Source organism: Sander lucioperca, chromosome 18 (assembly GCF_008315115.2).
Source record: "Sander lucioperca isolate FBNREF2018 chromosome 18, SLUC_FBN_1.2, whole genome shotgun sequence".
Lineage (NCBI taxonomy): Eukaryota > Metazoa > Chordata > Actinopteri > Perciformes > Percidae > Sander > Sander lucioperca.
In genome coordinates, this window is record NC_050190.1 from 6926483 (window position 1) to 6946282 (window position 19800).

The following is a 19800-nucleotide window of genomic DNA, read 5'->3' on the forward strand; positions in this document are numbered from 1 at the left end:
CATTAAATAAAAAAAAAAAAAATTCTGTATTCAGAAAATGAATGCAGAATTTAATTAAACTAATTAAACAGTTAATGAGTGTAACAATTGAATTAATTAAACACAGCTGACTAATTAAATCTAAACGAACATATAATACCGGCCAGACCTATCTTCCAAGACACAATGCCATTTGTTGTTCTGAGGGAAAGTAATTGTGCAAGGCCACCACATCAACAAAGCACATTATATTGAACACAACAGTGGTGAAGATACCACCGCATTAGCTATGAAAATTAACTTGAAGCAACTTGTCTTCATAGGAAATCCATTTTTTGTCAATAACAAAACTTTATATAATAAAAAAGTTGAAAGTACGTGCTGTGTTGCAATATTTGGGGTCGGTGCATTCATGTTGTGTTGTAATGTTGAAACATATGGTGCTAACGAATAACGCCCTGCTAACACCAGAAAGTGACACAGCAGAATTCATCTGCATGTTTTCGCGAAAGAGGAGGAGCTAGAAGCTTTGCTAGCTGGTGAATTACTGTAGCTGGTGAGCTAACTGCTACACATGCAAGCTAGCCATGACTTGCTAGCGCTAGTGAACTACAATAGGTTGTGGCTAGAAAGTATTAAAATTATATTATATGTTATGAGATGTTGCAAAATGTTGCGTAACTTCCTACCTTCTAGCCACAACTGCTACAATAACTCTTAAGTTGAGTTAACTAGCTTGCAAACGGTCAAGCAAGCTAGTTAGCCTAGTTGCTAATCGGTAAATTAATGCAGCTTTAACGTAAAAAACAGTCGTCATTCAGTCACATTATCCTAATTCATGGATTAACTGTAATTTAAAATGTCTTTGTTTATTGTGTTGGTTTTCCAGTCTGTGTAGTTGAGTTGCAGCTCTCACAGACAACTCCTTGCACAAGTGGAAGAGCAGAGAGCCAAAGTAAACAAGTGGCTGGTGAAGCTGGTCAAACATCTAACAAGACTAAGTGACTCAGAAAGTTTTCTCAGGAGTTGGCAGGTCAAACAAGACTTCGGATGTGTCAGTAATCTCGGGCAGGTGTTTGTGAACAAGTTAAACATAAAAAACCCTATAGGCTGATAACATGTAGCAAAGCTTGTTTCTCTGTTTATGCGGGAGTCTACATGCACCCTTTTTTATGTTTATACTACTACTTTCTCATTCTGAGCTTTAAAAATATATTTCAGCTTTAAATCTTGGACTTCAGAGCTTCAGAGCAGCCCTTAAACGCACCACGGCTTTCTAAATCAATCAGTGTTGCTGTCATGCTCTCATGGATTACTTATTTCTTAATTACCTGACCTATTTAAGTGTCAAGTCAGTATGAATAGACAAAACAAGAACACAAAACAATGTCTAACCAATATTTAATAACTACACTTTGAATAGTGTTCAGCATTAATGTAATATTGTGTACACGATTGCAGTAACGTGTAAAAACACCTTTGTGATCCTTTAACAGAAGCCACAGTTGCTGCAAATGGAACTGGTGAGTCGAGTGATGCAAATTCAGGAAATGAAGTGGGAAATGTCCCTGGCAGCGGGCTGCATGTAAGACAACATTTCTAAGTTTTACCTGCACACATAGTCTGCTTTGCAGATCCGCAGCTGGGCCAGGCAGTTGGGCTTGTCCTTGTCTTCGTAGGAGCAGGACGGCACGATAGTTTGCCTGCGGCGCTCTGCGCAGGCCGTGTCAGTGCAGGGACAGAACAGCAGCTCGTGGGTGTAGTCAGGGGGAACGCGGTCAAAGAACTTCCTCAGCGCCTTGTTGCACTTTGGTCGGTTACACGGCCCTGAGCGGGCTGACGGCTGGATGCAGGATGAGACATATTCCGTACGAAGCTTCTGACACGTCTCATCTATATTGCACGCCTTGGCAGCATCCAGGCAGCGGTTCACCGTCGTTACTTCGGACTCTAGAAGGAGAAGACACAAAATGGGAAGCAGAAAGCATTTCATCCTTCTGTGTGGTTTGAGAAAATCAAATGCTTGCAATGGTTACCAATTATTTCAAGGCCTAATTGGAGATGGTATTGAGTTGCCACTCTCACCTCTCAGATGCAATGTTGCATTTACGGATGAATAAAGAAATGTGTGTCTTGAAGTACACAAAGTAAACCCAAAATGATGATTATATGTAATAGGCCCCCTTCCAATGAATAGAGCATGAATGGTGTTAAATGTTGCATGAGCTCGGGCACGGGATGTGTTTCAGCTGAGGACTAATGGCTGAATATTTCATTCTGCTGGGTTAATGCAGGGTGACAGTGCTGAAAAAGCGGCTTCACCATCTCTCCAACTGTGGTGACGGCGCAGTGGCTATGACACATGCCTTAGGTGTGGGGGTTCTGGGTTTGATTCCCACTGTAATACATCAACCAACCCAAGGCCTGTAATTTCTGCTCCTTTCCCTTCATCCATCTAGCCATCTTTCCAACACTCCCTCTCCCTACATCTGGGTCCATCCCTCACTCACCTGACTCCCTCCTTCCCTCGCTGTGTGCCTGCCACTCTCAGCGCTGCCGTTACCCCCTACTCCATCTGTCCCTTCCCTTCCTCCGTTCAGCTCGCTCTCCCTTCCCCATCAGTTCTTCCTCAACTTTGTCCATGTCTGCCTCCCTCACTGCTCATGCTCCCTCTGACTTCCAGGGTAATGAGACACCTCTGTGGAGGCAGTGGAAAGCCCCTTTCGTAACCACCTGTTTTTGGCCGCATTATTTCCCAATCCATCATCATGCGTGTTTTTTCCCCCCAAGCGACCTCCCAGTCAATGCGGCCATGATGACGTTCAGCTCCTCTGGCAGATAGCGCCACTCATTAGTTTGTAAACTGCCTGTAGTTGTGTCTCTTGGTGAATACGGATCTCACCAAGCTGTCATATAAAATATGAATGGCCTTGGGGAGCAAGCTAACAACCCATCACAAAGCATAGGTTATTCCTAACTTAACCGCTAAGCAGGCGGGGAGAGGATGGGAGGACCTGATGGAACTGGATGACAAATTGCTTCCAGTTGCCACATGCTTAGGAAACGGAATATGCACATGAGCTTTCATGTGAAATCCTTGTCCATTATTTATTGAGAGGAGACTTGCTGAGCATGCATGGACTTATCCAGGAACATCCTGCGTCACATTCATGCCTTACACACATTTACACCTCAGAACTGCCTGAGGCTGAATGCACTCATGCTGTGGTTTGTTTTCCAGTCGCAGGCCTGCTTCTGTAATATTCATCAGTGCATATCTAAATTTGAAATCTACAGTGCAGTCTGTGAGTATTTGGGCAGTGGCACATTATGTTGTTTTGGCTCCGTATAACCAGCACAGTGCATTTGAAATGACACAGCGTCTGAGGTTGAAGTACTGACTTAAGCTTTGAATTTCTTTCGATATTTGTCAACCTGGGATTTATTTTAATATTCAATACATACCACTCAATTGTTTGTTATATTTGTCAATATGAAAACGGGGACATGTAGTTCATCCATTACATAGGTCATTACCATTGAAAACGTAAGGTAATACTTTCTTTTGTGTATCAGATACTGTGATACACCTGTAGGTTTCAGAGGTAGTTCTGTAGTTGAAGTCCTGTATGAAAGAGTACAGCTGTACTCTGCGAGTCACAGCAGTTACCAGCTATTCTAATGACGACGAGTCACAGCAAAAACAAAAAGAAAGTATATCCATAGCAACTTCTTAAACCACTCCTATTGTATAATCTACTTCTCCACCACACATATACAGTACCAGAGTTTCTGCAGGTTTCACCAAGTCAAGACTTTTTAAGACCCAGAAATTTAAGACCTTTATCACAACATCAACTAAGCCCTAAATTCGTTTTTTTCAAGGCAAGTATCGCTTAACTTGCACCTCCCCATATAGTGGAAGAATAAAATCTGTTTTGTGTGTGTGGTACAATCTGAAAGATACTCGCGCCAATAACACGAAAGCTGGCTGCAATGTAAGTTGCATGTTTGTAGTCGTAGTACAGCAAAATTATATTTGGACAAGCGAAAGAAATAACTACAACACCATGGAATAAAAAAAAGAGCATTAGAGGTAGTGTTGCATGGACAAATGAAAATTAAGACCTGTTTAAAATTATTTAAGACCTAGAACACAATACTTTAGCAAATGTAATCTTTTTTGTTTTTTTTTTAAAGATACTTTTTGGGCTTTTCAGCTTTTAATTGACAGGACTGGAAGGCTAGGTGAGAAAGAGGAAAGAGAGGGGGAAGACATGCAGGAAATCGTCACAGGTCGGATTCGAACCCTGGACCTCTGCGTCGAGGCATAAACCTCTCAGTATACAGTATGTGTGCCTTCTCTACCCACTGAGCCAACCCAGCCACAAATGTAGGACTTTTTAAGGCCTAAAATTTTGATTTTTAGATTGTACACTTTTTAAGACCCCGCGTAAACCCTGAGTACATATTGTGACGTCTTAAAAGTGTAGGTGTAGTGGGAAGCCTCCCAGCATGCACCTGCGCCTTATTATTGTGTTTAACATTTTGTTCTATAGTGATCTAACTGTTACCTATAATCTAGTACAATCTGTGGTAATATCACTCTATTAGTGTTTGGTAAGCCCCGCTCAGCTGTGAGCACAAAGATGGCCTGTTGCTGTGCTGATGCTCTGCCCTGAAGCCAATAAAGTTCCTTGTTGAACTGGAAACTTTAGCTTGCTGGGTTCTTCTGAGAGAAAACCCTAGCTCATGTTCCAAACACTCTACTACCTCAAAGTTCGCCATCACCTTTTTATAGCTCCATCAGGGCTCGACCTTAACAGTTGCCCGGTTGCTATTGGCAACCAGATTGAGTCAATTGGCAACCATTTCGTAGCCTCTGGTTGCCCCCTTTGGCAACCACCTGTTCAATATGTGTTTATGTATATATACAAGAACAAATCAGAACTTACAAAACTGGAAAATCTTATCTAATCTCATTTTGTTGTCTCCGTAAAGTTCAAACACTATGTCCGTGCGCAACACAACATTTCAGGTGTTGTGTGACCGCTTTCCACACATCCGCGTTTGCCGTGAAAACATACAGGCAACGCAATTTTCTGTTCACGTTAATTGCGCATTAAATTCTGGTGCTAATATGACACCGGTGCCCGGTGTCTACCGGACGGAATAGCAACGTGGATTTCGGTGCCTAATTACGGTGCCACCTAAATGTCTGCGCTGCTCTCTGATGCTCTCAAACAGACGTTAGAGGCAACAGAAACATCGCTGCATGTCACGCTAGTAAACACTAATAACACGTTACACTTTGCAGCAGGTAACGTTAGCCAACCATTAGCTACAGTAGTAACTGGATTCAACACGGTTAAAATGCTGACAGCTAAACGGTGTAGTGTGACTGTATTTCAGTGTTGAGGATTCCAACAGCGGGACGTACAACCGCTTTCCGCTAAAGCTATGAGCTAACAAACACAAACTAGCACTGGTCACTGCTGTTGTCTGAAAAACAAAACAGACGGGACTAAATCTTGCGTTTACTTAAAACTGGTAAACCTCATGGTGCATTCAAAGTTATTGTAAAATAACCTTTTCTCACCTATCAGCAATCTACTGGTGAAAGAAGTAATTATTGTTAAAAGTTATTGTTATTACAATTTTAATAAAGATTTAAATTCCCCCTTTTTTGTGCTGATCCGAAAATTGATCTGATCTGTGACTCAAAACCGTAATCCGATCCGTGAGTTTTATGATCCGTGGCACCCCTATTTGAGAGGGATGGGGAATTATATTGCAAGCCATTATCTCATTGTTTCATCATTCAAATGTGTGGTATAGTTACATAAGAAATGAATTGCTCCAAATATAGGCAGTTTAAAACATGGCAACCGTATTGTCAATTTCGGCAACCAAAAGCTGATGCCTGGTTGCCATGCCGGCAACCACTTTAAAAAGTTAGCACTGAGCCCTGTCCATACCTCTGCCAGTGACCACTGTTTGGAATGTAGTGAACACACTGGCCTACAGCTTAGAAGTGGCTTATGCTACAGAAAACGTATGCTTTTTTTGCCATGACACTGGATTGTTGTCAGAATCTAATGTAACTAGATTAGATTAACTAGAGTCTCCACGAGGTGAGTGTTTGATACTCAAAAGACAGACTTCCTTTAAGAGTCTTTGTTCCCCTAATCTGGATGTTAACACCCACAAATCAAAGCTCATCACATGCACATCACCCTCATAGTCTATTTCAGATCCTGATTACCCTTAAAGCCTACCTAAATTACCTTAAAAGCTGCTGTGACCAACTTGTTGCATTAGAGAAAAATAAACAAAACTTTTGATATTTGTCTTACAACCAAGGTGCATGAAGTAGAAAATCCTAGCAAGGAAATACAATTTGTACCGCTCTTAGAGGCCAATGATGCATTTAAAAACATCCAATCTGTTTGAACAGAGGCACTTTGTTAATACCACTGACTTCACTTTGGTTAACTGATGAATTGGTAAAGGGTGAAGTACTCTGTTTTTTGAATACTCCTCAAAATATGATGAGCCGTGGCTCCAGCTTGCGTCTTTGAAAAGGGTCATTACTCTGTTTGAGGGAGAGATGCTATAAGGGCGGACAAACATCCATTAATCACATCTTGGTTGTTTTGGCAGTCAACTTGTCAAGATGCATGGCATGGATGTCAACTTTGACCTCCCGTGGAGTCGCTGGAGTGAAATTTACGAGGAGGCGGTACAGTGCAGGTCTGGTGTTGCTGTAATTCAAAGCAGCCTCAAACAAGCAGTGTCACTTTAACAAGCAGCTTATGCATGAGGTCACAAAAACCTATTATTAAGCATGTTACGAGGGACGTCCACTAAATCTGAATTGAAAGAAAAGTTATTTTTCTTATATATATATATATATATTCCAACTCATATACACAAACTGTCTCACACGCACACGGACAGTTTGTCTGTGTTCTCGCTCCATTATGCTCAACAAGCCCATAGAAAACTAGAATGTACAATAAAAAAGTACAAGTAAATATGTGTGATTGCTGCTTATATAATTAACATAAATCGAAAAGCTCAATACAAGTATCAATGAGCCAAACCCACTGCACATGTCTCTAGCTGTAGGTATGTAAAAAAGTAGACGCTTGCCATGGAATAAAAATAACAAGGGCTGAAGTCATTGAATTTTTAAAAAGTTCAAAGTTCAAATGATGTAGGAAGCGGAAAGTATGCTGAAGCAGTAGAACTTCTAAATGGAGTAGGTTTGAAGAGGAGTTAAAGATTTCTCATATTCATTTCCATTACAAAAGACTGCTGGAAAAAACAATATTATTATGACGCACCAGTATTGGATGGTTTGTTAACACACAACCATCTGAAAAGCCGTCATTGGAAACTGGACAGGCACTTAAAAAGAACAAAAAAAACCTGGCAGGTGATTAGATGGACCATCTCTGCCACGCCTGTAGCTGCCACTAGCTCCTTGCTGAACGCTGATTGGTTTGGTGAGCTGGTAGTTTAGACACAAACGCATTACTTGAAGCCTAGTCAATATCAATGACGTTTCATTTACTGGATTGTTCAGGTGCTGCCGGAGGTTCTGTCGGATGTTCCTCACCTTCCGCTTTCTTTGTGTTGGCATTCTAAACTCCGGTGGATTTAAGAGGACTATGGTCAATACAGCTAGCTAGACTATCTGTCCAATCTGAGTTTTCTCTTGCACGACTGAAACAACTTTTAAACGTACACGTTCCGCCAAAACAAGTTCCTTCCCGAGGCTATTTTGCAGCGGCACCATTGCTGCGTCCAGTGCCTAGCGCCACCCAAGATGATTGTGATTGGTTTAAAGAAATGCCAGTAAACCAGAGCACGTTTTTCTCCCATCTTCGGAATGTTGTGTGGACTAGCCAGACCTTCCTCCACAGCGCTGTGGAGGAAGGTCTAGCAATGCGAGACTACTTGACAAGATGGATTTTCGTGTGATATGTGATCCTGTGATATTTGCGTGATCTTGTGAGTGATGTTGCGAGAATCCAAATGTGGTGCAAGGTAAGAAATGTTCCCTCATTGCACAATAAAAATGTGCATGCACAACAACTAAAAGTACAGTGGGTCAAAATTGAACCAAGAGGGGAGTCTGTAAACTGTGATAGGTGTTTGGATATTTGGGTTTGAATCTCCTTAGTTCTCTCTTCCAAATAAGTCTGGTTAAGCTAGGGGTTAAACATCTTCATTTTAGACATGTCACTGCATTCCCAGATCTCAATAATTACTTCAGTGAGTACAAAATTATTAGTCTGACAAGCCAGACCCACATCAAGATGTTGGGTCTGGGAACTCACCATTGACAGGGCTCAATCCGAGGGACGGGATAAACGGTTGTCTTTCAAATTCCCTCTGCACTCATAGCCAACCAGAGCAACGCTAGTTGATAGATTAAACCTTAAAAAACATCTTCCGTTTTTAAGAATGACTTCAGTGCTTAACTTCAAGTCTTTCAGAGTCGCGGCCAAAGCCAATTCAAAAGATCGCTGTTCGCTAGCAGCAGCAGCCATCTTCTTTGTTTTCAAGTAGCAGGGAATTCACGCGGAACCGTCACAACTCTGCCGTCATTATGTTATGACTGCCCACTGACTCTAAACACTGAATGGCCTGACCAGAATTTGGTTTTTCCAGCTCGCAAGCCAACTGAGAGTTGCTAGACTGACCCTGGCTGCAAATTACATTTGCTGCCACTAGGGTGCATCTAGATTTCTAGGCTACAAAATTATCATAATCAGAAAAAAATTATGGTCAAACGTAAGTAATTCGGATCCAAGTTATAATAAACCAGAATCATTCTATAACTTGCTGGTGAGCACATGCAGTTTTTAAAGTGCTGCGGGCAAATAACGGATTTCAGATGTGTGCCTTAAAGTTTAATGGACTCCATGTAAAGCTGTGTTAGTGTAAACTGTTTCATAACCTGATCACAACCTGAATTTACCTTTAGGGCTATTATGCAAACTGTCTCCTGAACTGGCCTAAAACCACTGTTAAATAATTTGCCTTTCTTAGCCCTGTGGTATAAAAACAGCATGTGCTGTTTGCTAATGTCAACTTGCATTACTTCAGGTTTGAAGTCATAAAAGTTGTATTTGACACTGATCCCTCATTGCCATTAGGAGCCGCCAACATACAAAACTACCTTGTGCAACTTTAATATCACGAGGATACACGTGATCCCATGGTAAATAAGAAATCACTGCTTACTAGTTTAAAAACAACAAAAACATTAAGCTTCCACTTATTCTCTCCTGAGCCGCTCAGTATTATACTCTAAAATGACACCATATATGTTGCAGAAAAACACCCCACATGCAATTAATTGTCCAGTAGTAAAACAATTAGAGGGGGGGTGAATGTGTTTGCGGTTTTCAACAGGTCAGTTTAACCTTCCGTTTGCTATTGTTTGTGATGGCTGCTGGTTGGTTTCACAGCAGTAGTGACAGTTTAATAATCCACGACCTAACATGAGCTAATATCCACTCTGCCATATTTCGTTTAGTCAGCAGAGAAACTAACTGAAGTAGTCGCTCTGACAATGTGCGTCCATGAATGTGGGGGGCGGAGATCCTGAAGGGGGTGTAGTATTCAAATATAAACAATCTTCGCACAGCATCGCTTACTGCACCTTTAAATGTTTAAATTAAGATGTGTCCTTCCTTTGAGATGTAATTATCCACTTGTTTAAACTTATTTTTGTGTGTATGTGGAACACTTATCGTTATACTGTATGTCATATGCATGAATGCCTTCCATACTAATCACTTCATTTAAGTCATTATTTAAGTTTCGCAGATTCTCCATCTCAGCTTCACTCATCCAGTTTATAATTGCCGTCGGAGAAAACAGTTGACTTTATGTCCTCTCCTCATTTGTGTGCAGCCTCTCTCTTTTCCAACCCTCCAACAGAAAAAAATATTGCAGTCTTGTTTGAGTAAACAAAACAGCTTCTATTTTCATTTTTTGGCTTCCTCCATCTCATTCTCCCTCTCACCATGACTTTTTTTCTTTGTGTTTCTTTCTGCTCTTTACACTCTCTGTCTGTCTCTCTCCCTCTCTCTCTCTCTGTCTGTCTCTCTCCCTCTCTCTCTCTGTCTCTCTCTCTCTCTTCTTATCAAAGTAAATAGGTAATTAATCTGTGCCTTGGGGGCTAACAGCAGCACATACCAGCCCTGCGGCCTGTCCAAAAGCTCAGAGGCAAGAAGTGAAAGAAGTGTGGGTTGTTACTCATCAAACACTTTGCAAACCCACCTGCATACACCGGTCTACTCCATCAAAATAATGCAGGATAACCTCTCCATTTACTCTTTCATTGACACATAACTTGGTTGGGACCTAGTTTTTGTTTTTTTTGAAAAATAGATGCTTTTGATTGTCTTAATAACTTGTTTCTCCCTACTCAGTTGGAGTAACTGAAGGCAGAAGCAGAGAAACTCTGGTAGCAGTGGCAGCCAGCCCACCTACCTGCAGCGATGGAGGCCAGACGGACATAGTCGGAGCCCCTCTCCTCTGGTTCATACGGGTAGTTATCCACCAGGCTGAGTCCTGCCAACACAGAGGAGAGAGCTTAGTTCTGTTGTCATGACAACCCAAAAATAATGCTGTTCTTTTCTTCTTATTTTGAATGCAACATTTGTCTTTACATTGTCCCCCTGAAACACTGACATTAACACTCACTATATATCATAAAAGTTACATAAAAAGGATTAACCTGTTAGGGGAGTTTTGGGTAAAAATGTGCCCTGTGTGCATTGTGTATGTACCCTGTCAAGTAGCAGAGCAGAGACCAGATGACCAACCAGAATTATGGAAATCAGCTTTAGCAAAGACTTTGGTACAATAATTCAAATAGCAACATTTGTGCCTACTATTGCACATGGCCCCTCTAATAAAACATACTAACAGACCTAAAACTAGATTTTGAAATTTACTTTATATTGTACTTTACTGGCGCTCATTCCCAAACAAATTAGCAATCAATCTAGTCAACAAAACCAATTCAGAGTCAGTGACATTTGGGCCTCTTTGGGGGGGGTCTGGCGCCTCGGGGCAGTTGCCCACTTGGTAATTCAGCATTAACTTCATCAAAAAGAAATTTAACTCTTGCTCTTAAATTATCTACAATCACAAACACAGCAACAAAAGCAGGTCATACGAATTCGCTGCCCTTTAACTTATACAAAAGATCAATCAGCAATCAGCACCTTAAGCTTCTCAAAGCAGCAGGAGTTTACTATAATCTTTGTCCAAACTGCAGCATGCATGAGTTCATAAATGCAGCTTGTTTAATGTATCAAAGAGAATGGTCTTGATGTCAAAATATATCAAACGCAAAAAACACAAAGAAAGCATAATTTAAAGATTTCTTAATCAAAGTTTGAAGGCAGTTTTAATCTCGACATCTGGACGTCACTACCCCTAACCCACAAAATCAATGTTAACTGGGGAGGAACCTCTGCCAAAAGGAATATGACAAACATTTAAGTATGAATTGGTTGACAAATTCTGCTAAAATGCCTGAAACTTAATATTGCCCATTTTAAAGCAGTGTTTGCTTCAGCTGTTTCAGACATTATTAATGAAGCGTTTATATCATGTATGTATAAGCATTACGGTTTGTTTTACTAGTTCATTATCTCCATATTCAGAGATGGGAAGTAACGGAGTACAAATACTTTGTCACTGTACTCAAGTAGATTTTTCAGATATTTTTACTTTACTATTTATTTATTTTTTTTATAGATTTGTTTTTATTAACAGGAGCTCTTACAAGATGTTAATGGTGTGTAGCAAAGATCTATAGTTTGATACATTGAAAATCGTATTGTACAAAAGGTACATACATAAATGTCTAACCTTACAGACACACTGTACAAGGATGATGATTTTTGATTTTTGAACGTCAGAAGAGATAACAGGAAAAAAGAAAAAAGCTAAGTAAATAAAATCAATACAAAACAAAAACACAAATATTACACAAACTTTTCCCATCCCACCCCCCACCCTCATCCCTTGTATGGTTCTCAGTTTCCTTTCATTTATATATCTAGACAGTCTATATACCGTTTATACATACACCCATCTGTATACATACATATCTATATAAATCTACACATTACTCACAACAAATGCATCAATGAGGAAGTTATACAAGACAAACCTACAGAGGGCTAATTTGAAGCCGGTCCAGGAGGGCTCACACTAGCACGGTCAGCCAAGTCCAGAGAAGGCAGAATGTCTGTGAAGGGGCCCCAGATTTCTCCAAAGGCTGCATGCTTCCCTCTCACATTATATAATATCTTTTCAGGTGTGCAGTAAGACACAAGCTCATTAATCCAATGTCTTACTGATGGTGAATTTTCAGATTTCCAGTTGATCAAAATACATTTTTTTACTGCAGTGCTCGCAAGTAAGATAAAGCATTTCTTGTAGTAGTTCACATTAATAGAGCTTGTGTCCCCCACGATCCATAGTTTTGGGTCCTGTTCAATTTGACTTCCTATTACCCTTGAGGTTAATTCAATGACACGTTTCCAAAATTCTTCTATCATTGGGCAACTCCATATCATGTGTATAAGATCACCATCGGTCACTTTACACCTCTGACATTTGGAAGAAATGTTGCTGTCAATTTTATGTAACCTGTATGGGGTGTAGTATGTCCTATGGAATATATTAAATTGAATTTGCCTGTGTTTTGTGGAGGTTAGCACAGTCTGTGCTTGTTCCAATAGATGACACCAATCTGCCTCCTCATAAATACAGCCTAGGTCTTTTTCCCATTTCCCCTTTGTAGATGTTTCATCATAAACAGGTAACTTTCCATTGATGATACCGTATATAGAAGATATTATTCCTTTTGTTGATCCGTGTAATTTGATACATAGGTGGGTTTCAAGAAGAGTTTCTTTTGAGATATATGGGAATGTTTCTTTGGATTTCTCCTTAACCCAGTCTCTAATTTGTAGGAATTTGAAGAAACTATCTTTGGGAAGGCTGAATTTTTCATTTAGTTGTTGAAGTTAGCAAATGTATCATTAATGTATAAGTCGGCAACTGTTTGGATTTCTCTTTCCCTCCACTGCCGCAACACTGAGTCAGCTATGTGGTGTGAGAGGTTGGGATTACCCCACAAAGGTGCCCTTCTAAGAAAATAAATATTTGTGTCAAGAAGTGAGTGAGATTCTTGCCAAGCAGCAAATGTGTTGAGTATTATTGAGTTGTTTGTGAGTGTGGCTAAACATTTTTTGTGCCTATGAATGGAATGTTCTTTAAAGGCATAGACTTCATCTCATGTTGTTCTATTGGGACCCATCTAACCTTACTGTTCTCTGCATGCAGCCAGATCCAAATTGATCTGTACTGAGAAGCAAGACAATAATTCCTAAAATTTGGTAAGTTAAGTCCTCCCCTTGAATATGGAGCCTGTAGAGAGATGAGTGTGACCCTAGGGTTTTTTCTTTGCCATATAAAAGTAGTTATAATTTTGTTAAGCTCTTTGAAGAAACTCTTGGGAACATTCATCGGCAGACATTGAAATAAACTTAGGCAAAATGTTCATTTTAATAGTATTAATTCTGCCTATGAGCATACTTGCAAACTATGAAGTTTGGTTTGTTCCAATAATTTTATATAGTTCTGTTTAAATATATGCTCATCCGATTTACCAATTTGTATACCCAAATATTTGAAACCAATATTGCACCATTTTAATGGGTCAGTGAGAGCTCTAATATTATTGTCCTGTATATTTAGTGGTAAGATCTCGCTTGTAGTGTAATTTAATGTATACCCTGAAACTGCACTATATTCTTTGAGGCATTTCAATAGAGGGGGGACTGATGTTTGTGGATCGGTTATATATAATAAGAGATCATCTGCATACAGGGAAAGTTTATGTTCACTTGTGCCAAATTTAATTCCTGCTATGGAGGTGTTAGAGCGGATGGCGATGGTTAATGGTTCAATTGCAAGTGCAAAGAGCTTGGACAGCCTTGCCTACACCCTCTGGATAATGAGAAAGTGTTAGATAGAATGTCATTTGTTAAAATATTAGCTTTGGGGGCATTAAAAAGTGTTTTAACATATTGAGTGAATTTCTCTCCAATGCCCTTTTCTAGAGCTTCTTTAATCATGTTCGCGAGTGGAATTAATAATTTTTTTGAAAAGGCCTTATAATACTCGACAGGGAAGCCATCTAGCCCGGGAGTCTTGTTATTTTGTAAAGAATTAATGGCTTGGAGTACCTCCATTTCTGATATATCTGCATCAAGCAGATCTCTATCTTCATCTTTTAATTTGGGAAGGGTTATTCCATCCATGAACCTTTTTGCTCCAATATTATCAGCGTTCTGCCCAGTTTTAAATAAATCTTCGTAAAATTGTTTGAATTCTGCATTTATGGATGGTGATTTATCAATGAGTCTGCCATGCTCTGTTAATATTGAGTGTATACATTTATCAGATGTTTCCTTTTTGATTTGCCAAGCCAAGAGTTTACTTGTTTTGTTCCCGAATTCATAATAGTGATATCTAGTTCTGGCCATAGCTGCTTCCTCTTTGTTGGTTTGTGTTAGTGTATTAAAGCAGCCATATTATGCTCATTTTCAGGTTCATAATTGTATTTTAAGGTTGTACCAGAATAGGTTTACATGGTTTAATTTTCAAAAAACACCATATTTTTGTTGTACTGCAGTGCTCTCTCTCACTGCTGCAGATCCTCTTTTCAGCTGGTCTCTGTTTTAGCTACAGAGTGAGACCTCTTTTCTTCTTCTTCTTCTGTACTATCTTTGATTGCACTGCACATGCCCAGTAGCTCAGATGTAGATCATGTCAGCTAGCTAGCTCCATAGACAGTAAAAGAAAGGCTGTTTCTACAACTTCGGTCAGTTACAAGGCAGGATTAGCTGGGAGACTTCTAAATGAGGGCGCACATGTAAGTAGTTCTTTTGTAGATTATGGTGAACTTGTGTGTGTTGTAGCAGTGCTTTGCTACTGAGAACGAGGTAGCATGCTAGCGTTAGCATGCTAGCGTTAGCATGCTAACGCTACGAGCTAATGGTTGCGGTTAGCCTGCTCGTTTCGGCTTGTGACGTCACAAGCCGTGCCGATTTTGAACAGCTCACCCAGAGACTGAAGGCAGGACACATTCAGAAACCGTATCTCACTCTAAACAGCATGGGTGGATTTGGGAGCCTCCCAAATGCTGGCATGTGAGGAGAAATTTGAATTGGCATCAAGAAATATTTCAATATTGGTAGTCATATACGAAATAAATTCAGGGTCTTTCAACATGTCATTTTTAAATCTCCACCTGCGGGTTGTGGGCTGTGGAGTATCAATCATCCAGGAGAGTTTGATGAGATTGTGATCTGAGAAGGTAGCTGCTAGATAGGAGCATTCTATCACTGTGGTTATTATATCTAGTGGTACCAAGAACATCTCAATTCTAGAGTGTGTATTATGCGTAGGTGAAAAGAAAGAGAAATCCCTCTGGTTTGGATAGAGATTTCACCACACGTCAATTAGGGACCGTTCGGTATTTATGTAATGGACCACCGGAGGAAAATAGGGGAGGGTCATCCAACATTTTTTAGTCTGGGTGGGGGGGTCACCCAACTTTTTTATTCATGAAAAGAGCAAAATTTTAAAGAGGCTTGTTTGGTGCATATTTATCCATGTAGCTCTCAGTCTCGGCCCCCTAGCAGATGGGTCTGACCGCATACGTGGAGTTTGCTGGGGGGGCAGGAGGAGCGCTGCCCCCCTGGTGGCTCAAACGGGTAATTGCATTGTTTAAAAAATTAGTGGAATAATTACATCTGGCATGACCAGATATTAAATAAATATCTTAAATAACACAAAACAACTAAATGGTGATAGGTGATAGGTACATCTGATTTCATATACTGCTTTGGTAAAAAAAATTATTACCTGGCTGACGATGGGAGCAGCAGGACGCAAAAAACGAAAGTTACTATTGCACTAGTCTGGACATCTTGCCGTGCCAACCTTGCAATAAAGGTTTCCTAAATGCCATGTATATAAATGTGATGTCAGCTTACTAATTGATTGCGGGTTTTGTGTAGATTTGGATTTATACGTTTATTCCACTTTGTTTAAACGGCGAAGTGGAGAGGCCTTGTATGTGACGCTCATATCAGCCTTGCAGGATACACCGTATCATTTACCTTTTTGTGGATCTACTGATCACTGTGGATTACTTTTTTTTCCGTGTCATTGGATAACGGCAAAATACGGATCTTTTTTCTCAACGTGTCTTAACGTTTTATGGTGTGACTGCGCTTGGTTTCTGCGTTTGGAGAGGCATCTCAACAGACTGTAGGTCCAACACTGATTGTTCACCGTTACATTTTAGTTGAATTTAAGCGTCTGTCTATTGCGTTCCAAAACAGCCGTGCCGCGATTGGATTTCATAAGGGCGAATTGTTAAATTGTTACAATGTAACTTAAAAACTTTAAAAATAAACATATGTGTTTTGGAATATAATGTTCAGCTTCGGCAGCTTTACCTATGTGCTAAAATATACAATGACGATAGTGACAAGTCCATAGCAACCAGTGTTGAATTGGTTATATCCCAGCGTCCTTTGCTGAATGGTCTCAATGTTTTATTGTTTTATTTCATATGAATACTAGTTTACTAGAGGAGTAACTTAGTATTTGAAGTAATGCAGTAATGCATGAAGTGTGCATTTAGTTTCCATGCTTATTGTGTTTCCACAACAATGTTAGTGACTAAATCTACTGAAATGGCCACCACACCATAACAGAGGAGTGGGATGTGTAAGATGAGAATGCAGAGGTTAACTCATGTACATCATGGCTGTAAAAATCAAACGGTATCTGTACTTCTTTGCTAAGTGCAAACTTGCACGCAAGGGGAGGGTCATTCCTTTTTTTCAAATCGTTTTGGAGGGTCATAGGAAAATTATTATTGACGAGGGGAGGGTCACATCTTTTTAGGTTAGAGGCCACAAAACTCCTCCGGTGGCCCCTTAATTAAATAACGAACAGTCCCTTATGCCTATGTCTTTCATACCTTGGTTTAGTGCTGTTGCCGCCTTTGATAGTGAAGATGTTTTGGGTAATGATTGATCCAAAAGAGGGTTTAAAACCAAATTAAAGTCTCCACCCACAACACATTGGCCCCCAATTGTAGCCAGTTTCATAATCAGATTGTTAAAGAACAAGGGGTCATCATAATTGGGTCCATATATATTCACTAAGGATATCTTGTTCCTATTTATTTCACAATCTACAAGCAAAAATCTGCCGTTTTTATCCTTCTCAACTGAATTTAATTTAAAATGCAGGTGTTTATTAATGAGCAATGCGACACCTCTTGCTTTTGAGGAGTAGGAAGAGTAGAAAACATTGCCCACCCAGTCTCTGCGCAGTTTTAAATGTTCAGAGTCAGTGAGGTGGCTCTCTTAGATAAAGGCAATATCTACATTCTGCCTCTTTAAATATGTCAACATTTTCTTCCTCTTAATTGGTGAGTTGATCCCTCTTATATTCCAAGATATACATGTTAACTTACCCATAATATAAGTTCTTCATATAGATGTCTCAGAAGGATAAGTATCATACTATTCAGCTCTAAGGATGTCTGGTTACATTCCTGCACTGAGATTAGAGGTAGTAAAATAACGAATATGGGTATAATGATAAGACTGAATCTGGACCTGAGAGTAATCTGGAAAAGTAAAAGTTTTAGTGAGAGACCATACATAACCCCGAAACATGAAAGTAAAAACCTGCCTAATAAAACCCCTGTAACAAAAACACATTAGGTAGGTAACTCTCTTGAGCAACAGTGGTGGCTCCGGCAACTGCTGAAAATGTAAAACTGGCCACTCATAACAGTTTGCATATGGGAAAGTTTTCAATTTTACAATATTAGAGATAAGGCAGAAATATGTAAGGGATAGAGAGGTCGGTTAAGTGAAGTATGATCCCATTCTACCATTGGGGTGTAAACCACAACATCACGCTCATTAGCCTGCGCGCAGGGGCTACAGTTTATCATCAGTCGTGGTCCCAGTTATTTTGAACATTTGAAGATAACAGGATTAGGCTATCATGTCATAGCTTGAATCACAACCCTTCTCATCCCTTCTCATCAATGTCTATTACGGTGGACTGTGTACTGCAGTCACTTTGGTTAGCTTTATGCTACTCACTTGGGAGTTCTTTCAAAAAACGTTGCACTTCGGCTGGAGTGGAGAAAAACTTGACGGTTCCCAGATGTTTGATGCGAAGCTGGGCTGGGAAGATCAGCGCGTATTCCACCTCCTTCTCTCGCAGCATCTGCTTCACATCACGGAACTCGTCTCTCCTATACTGCAGGTCTGCGCTGTAATCTGGGTAGAACGATATCCTTTTGTTCTCGTATGTCATCTCTCCTTTACTTCTGGCCAGTCAAAGGGCTTTTTCTTTATCTCTGAAGTTCAGGAATTTGGCAATGAGGGGCCGCGGTCTGTCCGACTTCTTCCCGATGCGGTGTGCTCTTTCCAGGATGACAGGTGAGGTGAAGTTATCGTGACCCAGGATTTGCGGTATAAACTTTTCTAAAAACCCTACGGTATCACGACCCTCTGCTTGTTCCGACACATTTATTATCCTAATGTTAGACCTCCTGCTGCGGTTTTCTAAGTCGTCAGTTTTGTCTTTGAGGTGCGTTATCAGTTTCTCCATTTCGCCAACACGGTCGCACGTATTTTTGATATTGTCTTCGCTTGTACTCACTCGTGTCTGTATCTCCTCAACCTGTTCCGCCAGCGTAGAGAGTGAGGACTCGATTTTCGTTAATGTTGTTTGTATGTCGGCTGTTTTCTTGTCAATATGTTTTGTGAGGTCGTCTTTAGTTTCTTGAATAGCATCGAGAAGTTTGCTGAAGGATGTTTCTTTTCCCCGTCCGCCATGTTGGTTACAGCGTGCAAGTGTCGCGAAGTTTGAGTTGTAGTTTTCTTTCGCTTTTTGTGTCGAAAATTGTAGCTTGCCATACAAAAGTGTTCTTAATGGCTTTGCCTCTTGCAAACAAATTAAAGTGATGAGAGGTTAAATCAGGATAAAGGCAGATGCTAGGTACCACCACCGAGAGCTCACGAACACACGCCTGCACTCCTCGTTACTTACTAGTTTCAAATAATTTCAGTGGAGTGACCGTTATTATTTTTCGCGTCAACACCGCGTTGATGGCGGTAACATTAGCACATAGTAGTATGGACGGCGACATGATTGAAAATGAAGAAAACAGAGATCCCAGAGATTCGTCAGACAAGCAGCAAGACATTCCCAATCATCCATGGCCTTATCTGAGAGAGATGTTTGAGATAGTAGGCATCAAGAATGACTCCTGGCGAATGTGCTGCATAACTCTAAAAGTATGGGGAACTTCTTAATTAATGTCTGTTTAGTAATTCATATTTTATCCTTTATTTTCTTTCCAGAAGCTATATTTGAGCACACACACATGTAGATTCCTTTACATGTTAAGGGGAAGATTAAAAAAGAGAAACTGGATCTGTGAATCCTGTCAGAATCTTATTAACCTAGAGTCCCAGTCTCTGTCACAATAATCATACTGTATATGTGATGTTTTAGGCCTATTGGCAGACATCCATTTAAAATGTAGGCAATGGCATATAAAGAGCCTTTTTTTCATGTCCACTCCATGTCTACTCTAGTAACATTAGTGTGGTCCAGGTAGCTTTGCATAAAAAATGGTTGTCATTCGCAAGGCTACTT

General features: G+C 40.2%; 1 protein-coding gene across 2 annotated transcripts in view; it reads right to left on the reverse strand.

Moving 5' to 3' along the window:
- Window positions 1-19800, reverse strand: part of gfra4a (GDNF family receptor alpha 4a) — a 200011-nt gene that overhangs the window by 65326 nt on the left and 114885 nt on the right. For both annotated transcript variants that reach the window (XR_004106825.2, XM_031309940.2), the window contains exons 3-4: window positions 10495-10575; window positions 1590-1929 (exon numbers count right to left, since the gene is read on the reverse strand). Coding sequence is in view for 1 of the 2 variants with exons in the window: in XM_031309940.2 (XP_031165800.1) it covers window positions 1590-1929; window positions 10495-10575 (421 nt within the window). In the remaining variant the exon portion in view is untranslated. The remainder of the gene's footprint in view (window positions 1-1589; window positions 1930-10494; window positions 10576-19800) is intronic.